The 18,349-nt window shown below is 46.2% G+C and overlaps 1 protein-coding gene across 3 annotated transcripts in view; it reads left to right on the top strand.

The window, feature by feature from the left end:
• Positions 1-18,005, top strand: part of ABTB3 (ankyrin repeat and BTB domain containing 3) — a 275,923-nt gene extending 257,918 nt beyond the window's left edge. For all 3 annotated transcript variants that reach the window (XM_081060705.1, XM_081060706.1, XM_081060704.1), the window contains 5 exons: positions 1,642-1,744; positions 4,047-4,128; positions 6,540-6,608; positions 8,251-8,364; positions 15,811-18,005. In XM_081060705.1, the coding sequence (XP_080916831.1) occupies positions 1,642-1,744; positions 4,047-4,128; positions 6,540-6,608; positions 8,251-8,364; positions 15,811-16,020 (578 nt within the window). In that variant the 3' untranslated portion in view covers positions 16,021-18,005. The remainder of the gene's footprint in view (positions 1-1,641; positions 1,745-4,046; positions 4,129-6,539; positions 6,609-8,250; positions 8,365-15,810) is intronic.
• Positions 18,006-18,349: the final 344 nt, after the last annotated feature.

Genomic DNA, 18,349 nt, shown 5'->3' with positions numbered 1-18,349 from the left:
TAATGGTCATGTTTATTTACAGACAGTATGTCAGCCAATTTGCTAAGTGCTTTACATAAATTAATTCATTTAATGCTCATTGCAACTGTACAATGTAGATGTATAATGGGTATTACCATTCCCATCTTACAGAAGGGGAAACTGAGGCACAGAGCGGTTTAATAACTTGCCCAAGGTCACACAGCTGAGATTTCTGGCTTCCAAGCCCCACAGCTGTGCTCTATACTCTACCATCTTCCTGTGCTAGACACAGAGGAAAGGATGTGAAAAGGCCAGGCAAGGTCCTGCCTTCCTGAACGTGCCGGGCGCAGGGAGAGGCAGACAAATAGAGTGGGTACACTGCAGCCATGAGGTGACAGCAGGCACAGGACAGGTGCTGCGAGAGCACGGCTGGAGGACACTCGGTCAGCCTGGGATGGGCGGAGAGATCAGGCATGGCTCCAAGGGTGCGCTGAAGGTCAAAGACCATGTAGGGGTGTGCCAGGTTTGGAAGGTGTTACCAGAGTGTTCTAAGTATAAGGAGCCGCATGGGCAGAGGTCCAGAGGTGACAGAGGCGCAAGCCCCCATGCAGTTTGATGGGCCCGTGATGGGAGAGGCCGGAGAAGGCAGCAGCTGCCAGTCACAGGAGCTTTGTTGGGTTCGGACTCAGAACACTGGGGAGATCTTGCAAGGTTTACAGCAGAGGAGGGGTGGGGTCAGATCTGTCTTTAGGAAGGGTGACTCTGATTGAGGGGAACCGAGAGTGGAGGCAGGACCCGCAGAGGCTCCTGCAGTTCCCCAGACAGGAGAGAATGTAGCTGTAGGGAGGGCAGTGGCAGAGGGGATGGACTCGAGAAGCACTTAGGAGGAAGAAAGGACAGTGCTTGTGGATCTGAGTGAGCCCAGGACAGGAGAGTATCCTGTTGCCTTCGTATCCCCGGCTTAGGCAACTGGTAGATGGTGGTGCCATCTGCAGGGATGAAAGGCTCTGGACAAAGAGCATTTTGCTCTTTTTCACCTGAGCTGGGAATGCGGGGGGTCCCCAACCTCAGGAACTTGAATAATCTTCAATTTAGAGACTCATAAAGGTCCACCCTGGGGCCTTTATGGGGCACGCAGCTCCAGTGAACTAACAGGGTGGGTGACCTCAGAGGAAGCCCCACCAGAGGTCACAGCCACCTTGCCCTCTTGCCTCAGTTGGGACAGACTTAGAGACTGAGCGAGGTGGAGCCTGGTAGGGGTAGAGGTGGGGGGTGTTGGCAGAAGCGCAGGGCAGAGGACAGACGGGCACCTTAGCAGCCCGAGGCCTACATGGCTAAAATGAGAGGATGCTGGTGCTGAACAAAGCAGCCCCTCCCGTCAGAACGTCTGCATTCAAACCCTGGCTTCTCCACCTGTCACTGGCTTCCGCCAGGCACCCTAACTTCTGTGTGCCTCAGTCTATGGGGAAGGGCTACTTCTAATCACGAATAAGCTATGAAGCTTTCCTATGAAAACCAATTTCAGTGGTTTGAGCGTTCCTTTGAGCTAGCTCCTGTTTGGTCATTGTGTCACCAGGGAGCATTTTATCCCATCAGCTCTTAGTGGCACTTTCCAAAAGAGGAATCTAAACTTCACTCTTCTCTCTGCTAAAGCTTTCGTTTTTCCCTTTCCTACTCTAGATCCTCATTTCCTCAACAATAAAGAAATGTCTGATGTCACCTTTCTGGTAGAAGGAAGACCATTTTATGCTCACAAAGTGCTGTTATTTACAGCCTCTCCAAGGTATGTGTCGTCACTTGGGAAAGCCGCTGAATTATGAGCGTGGCCGCTGCCATTCCTATTCTCTGAAGTTCAAGTTTGGTGGTATCTCCTCTAGACTGGCAGATTATCTTCTCAAAATCAAGGATTCCAGAGTGTACAGGGCTTTTGTACACCATGTTCACAGCAACATTGTTCACAGCAGTCAGAAGGTAGAAGCGACCCAGGTGTTCATCCGTGGATGACTGGAGAAACACACTGTGGTATATACATATATTATTCAGCCTTACAAAGGAGGGCATTTCTCACCCGTACGACAACACAGATGAACCTTGGGGGTGTTATGCAAAGTGAAATAAGCCAGTCACAAAAAGACAAATACTGTATGATTCCATTTATATGAGTAGTCAGATTCACAGAGACAAAAAGTAGAATGGTGGTTGCCAGGGGCTGGGGGCAGGGGGAATGGGGAGTTAGTGTTTAATGGGCACAGAGTAAGTTCTAAAGAGGAGTTGTACAACAATGTGAATACCGTGTTTCCCCGAAAGTCAGACCTAGCCGGACAATCAGCTCTAATGCATCTTTTGGAGCAAAAGTTAATATAAATAATATAATTTATAATAATAAATTATTTTACTATAAGACTAGTATAATATAACATAATATAATATATAATATAATATATAATACTGGGTATAATATAATATAACATAATACTGGGTCTTCTTTTCGGGGAAACATGGTATACATAACATTACTGTACTTAACCATGTAAACATGGTTAAGATGGTAAATTTTGTTACATGTTTTTTACTTACAATAAAAACAAAAAATCATTACAGGGCTGCCATCAGCGTAAACAGTTGCACCTTTGTGTGATGTAGCCAAAGGGCCTGTTTGTCTAGGCAAACACAGCACGTGGCGGGCAGAGCGTGGTGAGCAGAGCATGGATTGGATTTTAGCTCCCTCAGCCAACTGCCTCGTGCAACGGACAACCTGAAACCTCATACACAGTGGCCATGATGGTCCTGCTCTCCAAATACCAGGAAACTTTGCCATAAGCCACCAAAATACATGTACACAGGTTCTGAATCTTACTTTTCCCTAACTGTGGAGTTGACAACAGTATAACACCCTCCTGCCAGCTCTGCCACTGGCCTTTCTCGGCCTCTCAATTTGAGATGAGATGGGGTTGACCATTTAGAACCACATTATCCAAGGACCTGAACAGTATCAGTGAAGCTGGGCAGAGGAGAGACTGACCCTGAAACGGGGAGGAGGCAGGTCACCAGGTGAGCAGAGGCTGAGGAACTGGGCACCCAGAAGCAGAATCCACTTCCGGGAAGTTGGCTAAGGAATGTGTGTGACCAGCACTTCATGAACCGTAAAAGCATCGTGGCATCCACAGTGCCCCCCACACAACCAAATACAAACCCCAGATGTCTGCTTTGCCACCACAAGAAAAATATGTTGTCCCTTGCATAGCTCTTGGTTGCAAGACCGTAGAAGAACCAAGTCAACATTGTACCGATGTTAATTTCTCAGTTTTGACAAAGGGACCATGGCTGCATAGTTAGTTAACATTAGTTAACATTGGGGGACGCTGGGGGAAATGTAAACAGGAACTCCGTAGTATCTTTGCAACTCTTCTGGAAATCTGTAATTATTTCAAAATTAAAAGTTTAATTTTAAAAATCCCAGAGAGCTTATTCTTAAATATATTGAGTATCAGTGTATTCCAATGAAAGGGTCTCTAACGTCAAGGAGTGTATAGTTTAGTCGGTGGCAGGAAAGTGCATCTAAAACCCCAGACAGAAGGTCAGCCAGAGGGATATCATTAGGTCATTAACAGATGTTGATTCAATACCCACAATGCATGAAGTCCAGACTGGTATTGGCTCTGAGAATGAAGCAGAGACAGAAATGGTGGAAGTCCCTGCCCTCTTGGAGCAAAGATTGTGTGGGTGATGGAAGAACGGGATTGGAGAGGAGGGCTGTGTGGGCACTAGAGTGAAGCCTGAGCTCAGGAAAGACTCCAAGAAGGAGCCAGCCTTTGCGACGGGCCCTGCAAGATGGAATGGGTTTCAAAAGGCATTCTTTCTTTTCTAATCACCTGCCTGAGAAATAAACACTGTTGTTGTTTTTTTCAAGTTGAGTTTAAACTTCATGTTGGATTATGGAATCACATAGGGAGGGGGATTAAATTAAGAAATCTGGATATGTCATCGTTGTATGTCAAGAGTCAGAAGAGATAAAAGAGCTGAGTTTCTTGCAAGCTGTGGATGTGTTGGTGAGTTTTTCTCTCTTGTTTTGTGTTCTTGTTCAGGTTCAAAGCGCTCCTCTCTAGCAAACCAACAAATGACAGCACCTGCATAGAGATTGGTTATGTGAAGTACCCCATCTTTCAGGTGAGCCCTGCTGTGGCCTGGAACACTGGCGGTAGGTGCGGGGTACAGGTGGTTCCCTCCAGTCCTTGACCTGTGACTTAGCCACTGCACCTCATTATAAGTTTCCTGTACTCTTGGCCCCCTCCTCACACCGCCCTTCCCATTTACCATCCATTCATCCCTACAGCATTACTTGAGCACCTACTATGCGCCCGACACTGTGCTGGGACCTGGGGACACAGGATAAAGGATAGTCCTCTCCTGGGGACTCAGTCCAGAGGGGGTAACTGAGTAATTAATTACTAGTGTAATGTGGGGTGTGTGAGAGAGGGGTGACCCAACGTGCTGTGGCATCTCAGACCAGGGAAATTAGGGAAGGCTTCCTGGATGAGGTGTTAGCCAAAATACTGAAGGCTGAGAAGTTTGTGAGCCATAGGAAGGCTTAGGGCTTAAGAAATCTGGGGGTGGGAGGGAGTAGGTGTGAAGTCCCAGAACTGCAGTTGAGACCATTGTGATCGGGAACTGATGGACTTTGGGGGACCCAGTATCATTTTAACATTGATCGGAATCTAACATAAACCTAATGTACATAACGAGGAAAGAAAGATCTCTCTGTGAAGAACAGATGACATTACCATGTCTCTTTCCGTTTGGGGGAAGTCCATACCGCTAACGATGGGTTTTGGTTTATGTGGCATCTCTGAGGGAGGGGGCACAGCAGTTTTCTTCCCTGTTCCACCTTCCTTCATGCCTGATTCATATGGCCTGCCCACAAAGACATCCTTGCAGCTAATAGAAATTCACCACCACCCCCACGCCTTCTTTGCCGCCCATTTCTAGAGCTCCGAGTCTCATCCAGGGCGTGAGTCCTGGTGGGCTGCTTCCATCCATACAGGGCCAGCCTGCAGGGGCAATTGCGGTCCCTTGATGCTGTCCTCCCACCAGCCAGGGTTAGTAAGCCAACGTGGGTATCCTGGGGATGAAGTTCATAGGATTCTGAATAAGACCTTGTTTCGTCTGGTTCAATTCTGGAAGGACGGCCCTGGAAAGAGTACAGGAGTGGGTAAGACCCAGGCCAGCCCTCAGGAGACTCTAAGAGGGTTGATGAGACAACTCAGAGATAAGCAAGAGGCAAGGCTGGTCATGACCAGGGAGGGATGTTTGTTAACACACAGAAAACTGCTAAAATGCAGATTCCTGGGCCCCACCCCTGGAATTCCTGGTTCTGTACGTCTGGGAGGGGGCCTGAGAACTTGTGTTCTTGCTGGGACGTAGGTGATGCTGGTTCATCACCTCTGAGAACCATTGTTCTCCATCATCTCTCGCAAGCCTTCCAGCTGCCCCTCCCACCTTACAGACAGGACTTGGACTCAGGGAAGTGAAAGGAGTGGCCCACACTCCAGCTGATCATCACTGCTGGGCGGACCCCCGACCCAATCTCTTAACTGCCTCCCTGCTGCGGGGCCTCGGCCCTCCCTGAAAGTCACCCAGGCCTGAGGGCAGCAGCTGTGTCCCCAGCTCTCTGAGTGCTCGGGAACGGGACAAGTATGCCATGAGGCTGGGGTCTGCTTGGGGTGGTGCCCTCACAAGAACCTGGCTTGCCGTGTCACTCAGCAAATTCAGCAGATGCACTGAATGAGTGGCCTTCTCAGGAAGGCACGGTCCCGGAGAATCAAGGCCTGTAATTGCTTTTGACTGGGGAAGGTTTCCCGGCCACACGAGCCTCAAGCTCCCGTAATGGGGATGACTGAGCAGGCCCCGGGGACTATTCCTTCTCCCCGCCTCCTTCACCATTTAAAAAAAAAGCCTCATTTGTGGCTTGAAATAGGCCTAGTCGGGCTGAACTCAACCCAGCAAGAGGGTCCCAGGGGCCTGTTCACTTCACTTCCATGCTGACAGAAGCATTTGACTAAATGAGACTGCTTTGCGTTTCCTTCCCTCCAAGACTGTTCAACATCACAGGCAGGCAGGAGCCAGACACAGCTGAGGCTGCACCTGGCCTTGGGGCCTCCAGGAGGCTGTGGATGCCATTTGAAGCCCTGCGTCATGCAGGTTGACAGCTGCCAAGGAAAACAACTCCATACACAGGCCGTTCAGCCTAATGATGGTTCGTTTGGCCCCCTTGCAGAAAAGGCTTGTGCTGGCAGAGTCTGAAGGAGGCATGGGACAGCGCGATTTAAATTCCATTAGCCGCAGGGCCTCCACTAAGGAGCAGCATGTCAAGTCCACTGCGCAACCTTGAGTCAATGAGATAATGTGATGGGGAAGCGCTTTATACATGGAGAGGCCCTATGTTTGGGGCCGTTATTATTGTGGCTGATACTGGTTTGGCCTTTATAAGAGAAGTGCTAGGGGAATGACTTGATTTTAATAAGATTTGAAGATGATTGTGTGTGCCACTGATCCTCTATTTACTGTGTCCTTTCTTCCAGCTGGTCATGCAGTATCTCTACTACGGGGGCCCAGAGTCACTTCTCATTAAAAACAATGAGATAATGGAGGTAAGGAATTCGGTCTGTCATTGGGGGAAGGGGCGCCTTTGTAAGTCAGGTCACCAGCACACGTGGGCAGGTCTGGAGGACCTGTGTTGGGTTTTCCTTTCGATGCAGGCTTTGGAAGCCTGCTTGACTCAAACAGAAGGCTTCTTATCACCCTCTGGAAGGCTGGGGTGTTCGATGCTGTAGCTCAATCCCAATTTTACTGGCTTTGGAAGGTGAGGTAAAGGAAATCTACTGAAGAGTCTGAGGCTCCAAGCACAGCTGAGGGCTCAAATATCATCATCAGGAAATATCCTTGATGACTTCTTCCCCTTGTCATTTGTAAGAGAATTCTATTATCTGAAAACATTCCTCAGATCACAGCACTGTCCGCTGACCAGATGCCGAGAGCCAGTTACAAGCTCTCCTGGCTTCATGCACGTTGACCATCCCTCACTCCCATAGCATGGCGCCTCGGCTGTCGCGTTTGCCGTCAGCCATTGGTGATTCATTCTGTTCCAGGGGGGCTTGTTCTGCTCTTTTCTGTCCAAGGTCAAGATTTCCTCTGTTCTTTCCTAAAAGGAGAACCCTTGTTGCTTTTTCTACTCAAAGCTGGGAGCTTTGAACCTAAAGCCAAAATCACTCCGATAATGTGGCTCAAACAGCCAGGACCTCGTTCAGGTGTCTGATGTCCAGGGTACCTGCCTGGTCTGAGATGTCAGAACCCGATCAGTTCACGAGGTGAACCCACACAGTGGTTAAAACATAGACTCTGAGCCAAACTGGGTTTAAATCCAGGCTCTGCCCCTTCTGAGCTGTGTGATTTGAGACAGGTTATTTAACCTCTTTGAGCCTCAGTTTCCTTATCTATAAAATGGGGGTAATGATACCTACCTCGTTGGGTTGTCAGGATTTTAAGAGTTCCTGTGTGTCTAAGGTGCTGAGAACAGTGCGTGGCACATAGTGGGTGCCCTAAGGGCTGTATACTCCCATTGTGTGGCCCTTTAATCCTTTTCTTACTCTGGAATCCTTGCTTTAGCTTTTTCTTCTCCTCTCCCAAGCCTGTCACTCTTCCAACACACATCTGTTGAGCATCTGCCCTGACCACACACCGTACTCAGGGCTGGGAGACAGCAGTGATGTAAATGGACAGAGATAGCTGCCTTCTGGGACTCTGGGGCGGGTGACAGGCATGGTATGTCTGGTGTGAGAAGGGCTGCGAGGAGGAGAAAGAGAGGGTAAGGAGGACAGACGGTGATGGAGGGCGCGACCTGAGGCGAGGGCGTCTGGGAGGCTTCTCCTCAGAGGTGATATTTGAGTGGATACTAGATGAACAAAGGGAGCGAGCCACGTCGATATCCATCTTGCTAAATAACATCATTCACCCTTACTTCTGGACAGAACAATTTCAGGCATTTTTACTTGACCTCCGGCTATTATCGATGTGAACTTGGTTCACTTCCACCCCATCCCTCCCCTCTGTCATCGTCCCCTACGGTCGTTCCATCACTGTGTCTTATTCCTCTAGTGTCAACCTCCGTGCTTGAAAGTGACCTACCGACACTTTCCAGTCCCTTCGCTGTGGAAGATGAGGATTTTTCTCAGCACTGTTGTTCCTTTCCTCTTACCCCCCCAACCTCTAACAAGCTCTTTTTGTGCATTTTAGCTTCTGTCTGCGGCTAAATTTTTCCAGCTGGAGGCGTTGCAGCGACACTGTGAGATTATCTGTGCAAAAGGCATCAGCACGGACAACTGTGTGGATATTTACAACCACGCCAAGGTAAGCAGCCCACTGTCACTGCTGAGCGGACACCGTGCACTCACGGGAGCGAGGCTTCGCCTTCGTGGATGCACTGAGTCGGAGCCTGCTCACAGGGCCTCACCCGCCTGCACTCCTCCCAACGTCTGCTTCCTCCTCTGGAGAAGCCACCTTTCCCTCCATCCCTCCCCTCCAGAATACAGTGAAAGCAGGAACCCAGAAGTTCTCAAAGCAGAGCTGTTCTCACACAGTGCTTTTCAAACTCGAACGTGCACGTGAACTACATTGCAGATTGTCTCAGCCTGCCCGGGGTGTGCCCTGGGCTCTGTGTTTCTTACAGGCTCCTAGGAGAAGCCTCTTCGGCTGGTCTAAGCCACACCTCGAGTAGCAAGGTTCTGAAACTGTGGTTCTCAAAGTGTGGGCTTCAGTCCATCAACATCCGCCTCACTAGGAAATCTGTTAGAAATGTAAATTCTAGGGCCCCACCCCAGACCTACAGAATCAGAAACTCGGGGTGAATGAGGCGGCGCAGCCATCTGTGGCTTCCAAAGCCCTCCAGAAGATTCTGGTGCGTGCTTAAAGGAGAGGACTGCTATTCTAGAGCCGTGGTTCCAACACTGGCTGCACAGGAGAGTCACCTGGGCGCTCCCCTAAAATCTCCATGCCTGGGACCTTTCACGGAGCAATTGAATCAACCTCTGGGGTGCAGCCTGGGAACAGGTGTCTTTCCCAGCTTCTCAGGTGATTCTTGGAAATGGCTAAGTTTGAGAACAGGTTGTCAACACTGGAGAGATCCATGGAGAAGTAAATCCAACACCTGACTACCAATCAGAATCACCAATCAGAGAGAGTTGGCATCTCTGTTTACCGGTCCCACCCCAATGAGCACTGTCTGCAGTGGGGCCCAGGAATCTCCCGGGGGTGCCAAAAACATGTATACACATGACTTGTACTCATCGTTTGTGATCAGTATATGAGTATTACAATTTTAATACAGTTTTTTCCTTTCTTAAAATGTTACACTTTTTGGGGGGGCACCCTCTGTAGATTTTGAACAAGGTCTCAGGGCGACTGTGGTGACTTCAGCCCTAAGGCCAGTCTTCATGTCATTTTGCAGGAACCTCTGATTTCCCCCAATTAATTCCACAAGTGGGGATACTGGGACCATTTTGTTTCGTGTGCTCAGGTTGGAGGATTAAGATTTGCTAGGAGGAAACAATGAAATAAGATCAGGAATTAGTTTAAAACAAACATAACTGGAGCCCAGCATCCTTGCCTCCCACCTCCACAGCTCTGGAGAGTGACAACCGATGTGAAGAACGCTCTCGTTGCTCATTGTGAAAAATCAAGTTGCGTTTGAGATGTCATTTTCTGTCTTAAGCCAACAGCCAGTGAGCCCTTTCAATGTGCAGGCACCTGTGCTAAGAGCCTTGGTGTACCAACTTTTTGAATCCTCACCACAACCTTTTTACGTAAATGCTATCATTCGTCCCATGTCATAATAAGGAACCAGGCACAGAGAGGTGAAGTAACTTGCTTAAGGTCGCACAGCTATATCTCTTTTTATTGTGGTAAAATACACATAAAATTTACCATTTTTAGTAATTTTAAGTGTACCATTCAGTGGAATTAAATTCATTCACATTGTTGTGCAGCCGTCACTACCCTCCATCTCCAGAATGTTTCATCTTCCCAAACTGAAATTCTGTACCCATTAAACAATTAACTCCCCCTTTCCCTCTTTACCCAGCCCCTGGAAACCACCATTTTACTTTGTCTCTATCAATTTGACTATCCCGGGAACCTCATGTAAATGGAATTACACAGTATTTGTCCTTAAGTGACTGGCTTATTTCACTTAACATAACGTCCTCAGGATTCATTCATGTTGTAGCATGTGTCAGAATTACAGTTTTTAAGACTGAATAATAATATCCCATTGTATGTATATACCACACTGTGTTTATCCATTCATCCATCGATGGACATCTGTCCATTTGGGTAGCACCTTTAGGCTATTGTGAATAATGCTGCTGTGAACATGGCTGGACAAATACCTGTTTGAGTCTCTGCTTTCAGTACTTTGGGGTACATACCCAGAAACATAAACCTAGATTTATCTCACTCCAAAGCACAGGTTCTTAACCTTGTGTTCACTGTCTGGCCTAAAAAAATGTTTGAAATATTTTCAATAATCCTTGATACTCGAAACAAACATTTTCTGATTGGTCATCAGTAAATCAAAAACTACAGTCAGGCTCTCTCTTCTCTCTCTCTCTCTCTCTCTCTCTCTCTCTCTCTCTCAGCAGGCAGCTTCTGTAGCTATCTTGTTATTTACTATTGCAGCCCCATGCAACATGAGCCCCAGCTGGGAACATGTTTGTGCTACAGGCTTAGAACACCTATGGCAGCGAAATGTCTCTGTCGTGTTTGTACCTTTGCAGCCAGAGCTTTGCCTCTTGCAAACGACAGCTTCAGCCTCCTAGGTTACATCCTGGAGTGCTGCCAATGCAAACGTCTGCCCTTCGTGATACACACATGGGGAAGGGGGCGATGCCAGCACCCCTGCCCTTTCTGTGCTCTGCTTCCTCTGTGCTGTGGATACTGGAGCCCCCGCTAATGATGGCCCGCCATGTGGATTCTATTACTGACTGCTGCAAACTGAAGCTGATTTAGTAAAAGAGAAGGAAAAGAAAGAAACCAACACTCGGTTTGGAACCCCACGAAACGCAGGCATTTTAGACGCTAACAACCATGTTCCAAATGTCAGCAAGGCCTCTATGCTACAGCTGTCTGTCTCAGTTAGATGTAGTGTTATTCGTGGCATAGAATTAGTGTTACGCAGATGAGAAGCCCAGCCCATAAATGCACGGCTTCTCCATCCTTTAACTAGTAAAGTTGTGCTGAACTATTCAGTTATAGCAAAAGAGGCCCTGAGGCTTCTGATGGCCCTTTCAGGGTATCTTTCACCTTGAGTAAAAGAACGAGCTAGTTCATCAGACTGAATCTAAGCTAATACAGTGAGCTCAACAGCGCGCCGTGATGAAAAGAACACAGGTTTGGAACACACGGGATTCATTCACTAGTGTTTATTGAGCACCCACTATTTACCAGGAATTGTATTCATCAGAATAAGAAATTAGTGAGACAGGGTCTCTGCCCTTGAAAAAATTATAGTCTAGGGCAGGGATCAACACACTTGGGCCCAATAAATACAGAGGGTGCCAAAAAAAAATGTATACACATTTTAAGAAAGGAAAAAACTATTAAAATTGTAATACTCAATATATATGGATAACAAAAGATGAATACAAGTCACATTTGACTTCTGCAATTACAAGAGGTGCTCAAACGGTTACCATCAGCGTCCAGACACTTCTGATGACGGCGAACTCCTGCTTGAGCAACGTTGACCCAAGTGTCCACTTGTATATGTGTTTTGGCACCCCTGGTATTTTCACAAAGGCTATACGGTCCCTTGTATACCTACTCAGTTCTGCTATTGTAGTGCAAAAGCATCCAGGCAGTATGTAAATGAATGGGTGTGGCTGTGTTCCAATAAAACTTTATTTACAAAATCAGGTGCTGGGCCAAATTTGGCCCATAGGCCTGAAGTTTGTCAACACTGGCCTAGGGTATGAGAGTTCCAATCCCAATTCTGTAAATAGTTAGCTATGTGCAGATAGGCAAATGTCTGGTGTATAGTCTCCATTCACTCCCAGAACACCGAATTGCTTGGTGTGTCCCTGTCCTAAATGCACAGCATGGCCTGATTGCTTCTAGCCCACCCCCCTCATTTTGTAGCTTGGGAAACAGAGGCCCAGGATGTGATCTGACTTGCACAAGATTGCACATGGTTGTTTGTTTGTTTGTTTTTCAAGCACTTTGGAAGAATTACTGTTTTTTGTGTAGTAACATTGGTTAATAACCTTATATAAGTTTCAGGTGTGCAACATTTGTGGAGACAGAGTCCCAGAGAGCAGTTTCCAGGCTCTCGGCCTCACATGGAAAGGTGCTGGCTCGGGTAGTAGATGGTCATCAGCTGTGACTAGGTGGCCGTCAGCTGTTACCAGTTAGCCATTAGCCACTAGTATAACTGCCGTGGCTGAGGTAGGGGGTTGGTTGGTTGGCAGAGAAGCAGATGGCGGCTAGCAAGTGCGGTTAGCAAGTGGATCGTGTGGATCCTACTTCCTGTGTCTCTCCCGGCCGCCAGCAAGACTGGGGTGCAGGAAGACCTCTCATTGGGGTACTGGCGGATGTTTGCTTTTGTGTCTCTACCAGCCGCCATTGAGAATATAGTGGTATGACTCCCCTATCTATGGCTCTGTGGGTGTTCCTTTTTGGCCTCACCATGTCCTGCATTCTTGTGCGGGGAGTGGGAGCTGAGACCCTGCATTACAACATTATAATTCGATATCTGTATACACTGTAGTGTGCTCACCACCAATATTCTAGTGTCCATCTGTCACCATATAGTTGACCCCCTTTAAACCATTTCACCCTTCCCCAACCTGCTTTTTCCCCTCTGGTAACCACAAATCTGTTGTCTGTATCTTTGCGTTTGTTTTTTATTTTGTTTGTTCCTTTGTTTCTTTTTTGTTTTATATTCCATATATGAGTGAAATCATATGATTTTTGTCCTATTCGGTCTGACTTATTTCACGTAGCATAATAAAACCTTAAGGTTTATCCATGTTGTCCCAAATGGCAATATTTCATCTTTTTTTATGGCTGAGCAATACTCCATTGTCTATATGTACCACGTCTTCTTTATCCATTTGTCTGTTGATGGACATTTAGGTTGTTGCCATAGCTTGGCTATTGTAAATAATGCTTCAATGAACATAGAGGTGCATATATCTTTCCGAGTTAGTGTTTTCACATTCTTCAGATAAACACAGAAGTGGAATTGCTGGATCATATGGTAGTTCTCTTTTTAATTTTATGAGAAACCTCCATTCTGTTTCCCAGAGTGACTGCACCAATTTACAATGCCACCAACAGTATTATGAGTGTTCTGTTTTCTCCACATCCTCTCCAACGCTTATTTCTTGTCTTTTTGATAATAGCTATTCTAACAGCTATGACGTAATACCTCATTGTGGTTTTGATTTGCATTTCTGTAACAATCAGTAATGTTGAGCATCTTGATTTCTTGTGTTTGTTGGCCATCCATGTGTCTTCCTTAGAAAAATGTCTATTCAGATCCTTCAACCATTTTTTAATAAAGTTGTTTTATTGTTGTTGAGTTGGTTGCACAAGGCGTTTATGCAGACAGTTGGGCTGTTGACTCAGTGAATTAGCACATGATGTCAGAGAGTTCAAGGTTACAGACCAGTTAGCTGAGCTAGACTCTTTAGATACAGTCAACTCCTCTTATCACAACCTGGGCCACACATGGGTCACTGGATACAAGTTATTGAAAAGAAGAGTAATAATGATAGTTTACATATATAATACCAACCAGCATTGAGTGAGGGCTGGTTACAATCAGCACTCTGAACACGCCATGTATTATCTCATTTAATCCCAACAACAGCTTATTGGTTATTATTATGACCCCCATTTATGGATAGGAATACTGAGGCACAGAGATTAAATAACTTGCCCAACAGCAGGTGGCTAGTGAGCGGCATATTCCAGAACCCCCCGTCTTAGCTACCTTCCTAACCTGCCTCCTCTGAGTGTGACGGATGACAAGAGCCCCGCCATAAATCATATTCCATTGAATCCCACCAACAAGTCTGTGTGGCAGGAGTCATAATTCCCCTTTTGAAAATGAGGAACCTAAAGCCAGAGGTCAAGTGACCCAGCCCTGGTCACATATTCAGAAAGGTTGGGGAGTTCCAGCTCAAATCCAAGTCTTCCAGCTCATTCCACCATAGCCCTGTCGGCATTGCCTCATCATCATGCCACCATTCCACATTTAACAAGTTCAAATGCATCTCTGGTCTAAAGGACAGAATATTAGAGCATTCAGAAGGATGATTCAGCATCTAAATAAAGCAGCAGGATGTCATCTCAAGGAACACTTCCCAACCAACGTCTGAGCATCCAGTTCGTTATAAGAGACCTACAAGCTTTGAAAACTGTAGAAAAGGTCTGAAGGCAGGCAGCAGACCCACATACCCACGTTAGCTTCTGCATTTCAAACATGAATTCCTCCACCAAGCCTGCCTGTGGGGTTAAACACCTACCCTCTGGTTAATGGCGTCAGGCTAGAGGCAGTGCCAGCCTCACGGTGAAGGAGCCTAAAGGACTTGAATTATCAGGACTCAGTTCCTACTTCTGCCCTTGACATGAGGTGTGAATTGTTGTGACTTACTCTCTTGTCTCCATCTCCTCATCTGTACGTTGCAGGTGATAATAATACCTGCCTCAAGGAAATCTGAGCATTGAACAGGATGGTGCATATGAAATGCATTTGTAAAGTGCCCGGCAAATTGTAAGCTCTCGATAAATGTTTGCCGTTAGTTTCATTACTCTGAGAGTTAACTGTTTATTCACGCATTCAGCACATACGTATTAAATATCTACCATCTGCCAAGCCCTCTACGTGGGCTTATAATGGTGAGCCGAGTCAATATAGTCCCTTGCATATTGATTTACTCTCTCAGGAACCATGTCTCTAGATGAGGTTCTCAACCTCAGCACTATTGATTGACAGCTTGGGCTGCATAACTCTTCACTGTGGGAGCTTTCCTGTGTCGCGGGATGTCTGGCAGCACTGCCTGTTAGATGCCAGTAGTACACCACCGCCACCACCCAGGCTATGACAATCAAAAATATCTCTAGACTTTTCCAAATGTCCCCTGGGAGGCAAAATCGCCCCTGAATACAGGGAGTAGGTAGGCAGTGCCCACTTACAGGACTGTTGTGAGAATTCAATGAGTTAATACTGGGAAAGAGCTTAGAACCGTGTCCACAACTCCACTTGTGTACCAGTGACCTGTGGTGCTACAAAGAAACACAAAACCCAGTGGTTAAAGCAGCGAGCCCTTATTTGGGTTGACTCCACTCATCCTCACGTGGTCTGTCACTCTCCAAGCAGACAGGCTCGGGCTCATTTTTGTGGCAGAGGCAGGGTTCTGAGAGAGAGCCCAGAAGCACACGCAGCCACTTGAATTTAGCTCAGAACTGGTGACTCTCACTTGTACCATGTTCTGTTGGTCTGAGCAGGTCACAGGACTACGCGGTGGACTCCAGCCCTGTAATGGGAGGAGCTTCAGACTCCTGTCCCAAGGGTGTGAACACAGCAAAGGGTGGAGAATCAGGGCCTCTTCTGCAGTCAATCTGCCTTCATAGGTGTCGCCATTATTCTGTTAGGTTGGTGCAAAAGTAATTGCGGTTTTTGCAGTTACCTTTAACCTTTTAAACTGCAATTACTTTTGCACCAGCCTCATATGTGAAAGCCATAGGGTACATTTCAGAAATATAACCATCTCGTGCTTCCTCTCCACTCTGCAGTTTCTCGGAGTCACAGAGCTCTCAGCATATTGTGAAGGCTACTTCCTCAAAAACATGATGGTCCTCATTGAAAACGAAGCGTTCAAGCAGCTCCTATATGACAAAAACGGCGAGGGAACGGGCCACGACGTGCTCCAGGACTTACAGAGGACGTTGGCCGTCAGGATTCAGTCCATCCACTTGTCATCTTCCAAAGGTTCCATTGTATGAAACGTCCAGTGCAGGGAATGCTCCCCGGGGACTTTCCAGTTCTCCTGCTGCATTGGCTTCACACAAACATACAAATTTCACCTGGCGTCTGTCTTGGGCTGGGCCACGGAGCTGCCTCTGCTGCCTCAGCTTCCCTTAAATAAGCAAGTTCAGCTCCCATGTGTTCCTGTTGGAAAAAACCAAAGGAAGTTCACTGGTCTACAGATCAGAGCACAGCTGGGTCTTGAAGGTCAACATGGGGCAGCCAGAGTTTGAAGGTCAACATGGGGCAGCCAAGCTAACGCCATCGGAAAGCACGCCGGGGTAGTTGAGCACCCATTGCGGGGACCACTGTCGAATGGATGGTTTGGGAACTAAAGGTTGCTGGGGTTCCAGGTTGACAGTTGGAGAACTTAACTGTACTGACTGGCCCTGAAGAACATCACATTACATTTAAGGACTTCGTAGCTACAGTTCAGCAAGAGCCAACCGTGGTAGCAGATTGGTGAGACTGTTACCAATGATGAAGAAATAATTTGACAAATTTTTAGGGGTGGGAACTTTTTAAAATGTTCATAAAAAAATTACCAAAACAGGGCAGCCTTGTAGTTTAAAATATATTTCTAAAGGCATAACAGTTCATTTTCAACTGAATTGTGTTTAGGGATGTGTGTTTTGAGGTTATTTTTTTTTTCTTTTAAAAAAACAAAAAACAAAAAAAAGCAGTCCGTCACAGGTCCACACTGTATAAACCTGCATCTGACAAGATATTGCTGATAATCTATACAAGGTGAAATAATCTTGCCTTAGTGATCATGGTTACACAAAAGAGGTGCACTGCCAATAATTATCTCTTAATAGTCGAAAACAACCTGCATGCGAATTGTGGTTTCGGGGTGACAATAAAACAGCCCCACATAACAAAACATGCATTTGCATGGGCCCGAACCTGTGAAATGTTAATGTTTGTGCTTCGTTTTTTGCCAAGGTAAAAATGTTCCATCACTTCTTGCTAAAACTCCATTTGGTGAAACGAACATATCCATTTCTTTTCCTAATTACGAATGATTCTGGGATGCTTTTGCAGAAATGTGTTCTTAGATGATGCTGAATGGGGGGTGGGGGGAGAGCACGTCAGAGAATTTACTATTAATTTCAGAGTTTTCTCTGTATTCTCAGAAGATGTTAATAGTTTGTTACTAGCCAGAGAATATGACTATGTTAGATTATTTTTAAAGATGAAACCTGTATGATAGGATGGATTCTTTCTGTATTCTGAGAGTGTACAGTATAAGGTTATCTATAATGAAAGTTTATATCGACAGGGTTTCGTTTGCTCTGCCATATATTATAAGCAAAAGAGATTGGTGAAGTGCCACAATATTCCAAATAATTTCTGAGTTGCTGCCTTTTTTCTTGTCCTTTAATTTGAAACCTAGGTACATGCAGTAAAAACTAGGAGAATGACTTTTACCCTTTGGGATGGCAAAGTTTTCGTTGCTCAGCCTATTTCCTAGCATGCCTTTGGGAAGTTGTGCGCAGACCCTAGATTTCAAAGGAGCTGCTGTTCATCCATCGTACTTGCTCCCTGAGCCACTGTTCAGAGGACAGATGTTAACGTCCCTGTTTCATGGGTGTGACCCATGGAGATCCTGAGCCACGTCTGTCTACGTATTGGCTCTTCTGTGATGTTGATACATAAGGCCTCTCTTCCACTTGGTCATTTGCAAACCTCCCCAGGCCCTACCATCAAATGAGGAAGGGGAAGAAACAAAAAGTGCAGAGGAGTCCAAGTTACAGATACACAGCACGCACGTGACTCGTCACTGCCTTCTGCCTCCGTGTCCTCAGAGATGCTGCGTGGATGTTTCCTTAACCGTGACTGACTTCCCTGTGAATGTCTCATGCTTGTTCAGGGCCTCTGGGCATTGACTTGTACAGTGGCAGCTCCTGATGGGCTTCTGTTATAGTTTGGTGCGCTTTCTCTGTCATTAAAAGAAATGATTTTCCCAAGCTGCGCATACTTTGTGTATACGAGTGAGCTCTTCTTTTTTAATTTTTTTCTGTTTGTTTAAGCATAGTTGGTATACCATATGATATTAGGTATATTAGTTTCAGGTGTACAATATAGTGATTTGATATTTTTATGTTTTGCAATGTGATCACCCCACTAATCCTACTGTGTTTCCCTGAAAATAAGACCTAATCGGACCATCAATTCTAATGCATCTTTTGGAGCAAAAATGAATATAAGACTTATATTTATTATATAAGACCCAGTCTTATTTTAATATATTTTGATATTTTAATTTTTGCTCCAAAAGACGCATTAGAGCTGATGGTTGGGCTA

The sequence above is a fragment of the Rhinolophus hipposideros genome, assembly GCF_964194185.1.
Source record: "Rhinolophus hipposideros genome assembly, chromosome: 9".
Classification (NCBI taxonomy): domain Eukaryota; kingdom Metazoa; phylum Chordata; class Mammalia; order Chiroptera; family Rhinolophidae; genus Rhinolophus; species Rhinolophus hipposideros.
This window is presented reverse-complemented; position numbering and strand designations above follow the sequence as displayed.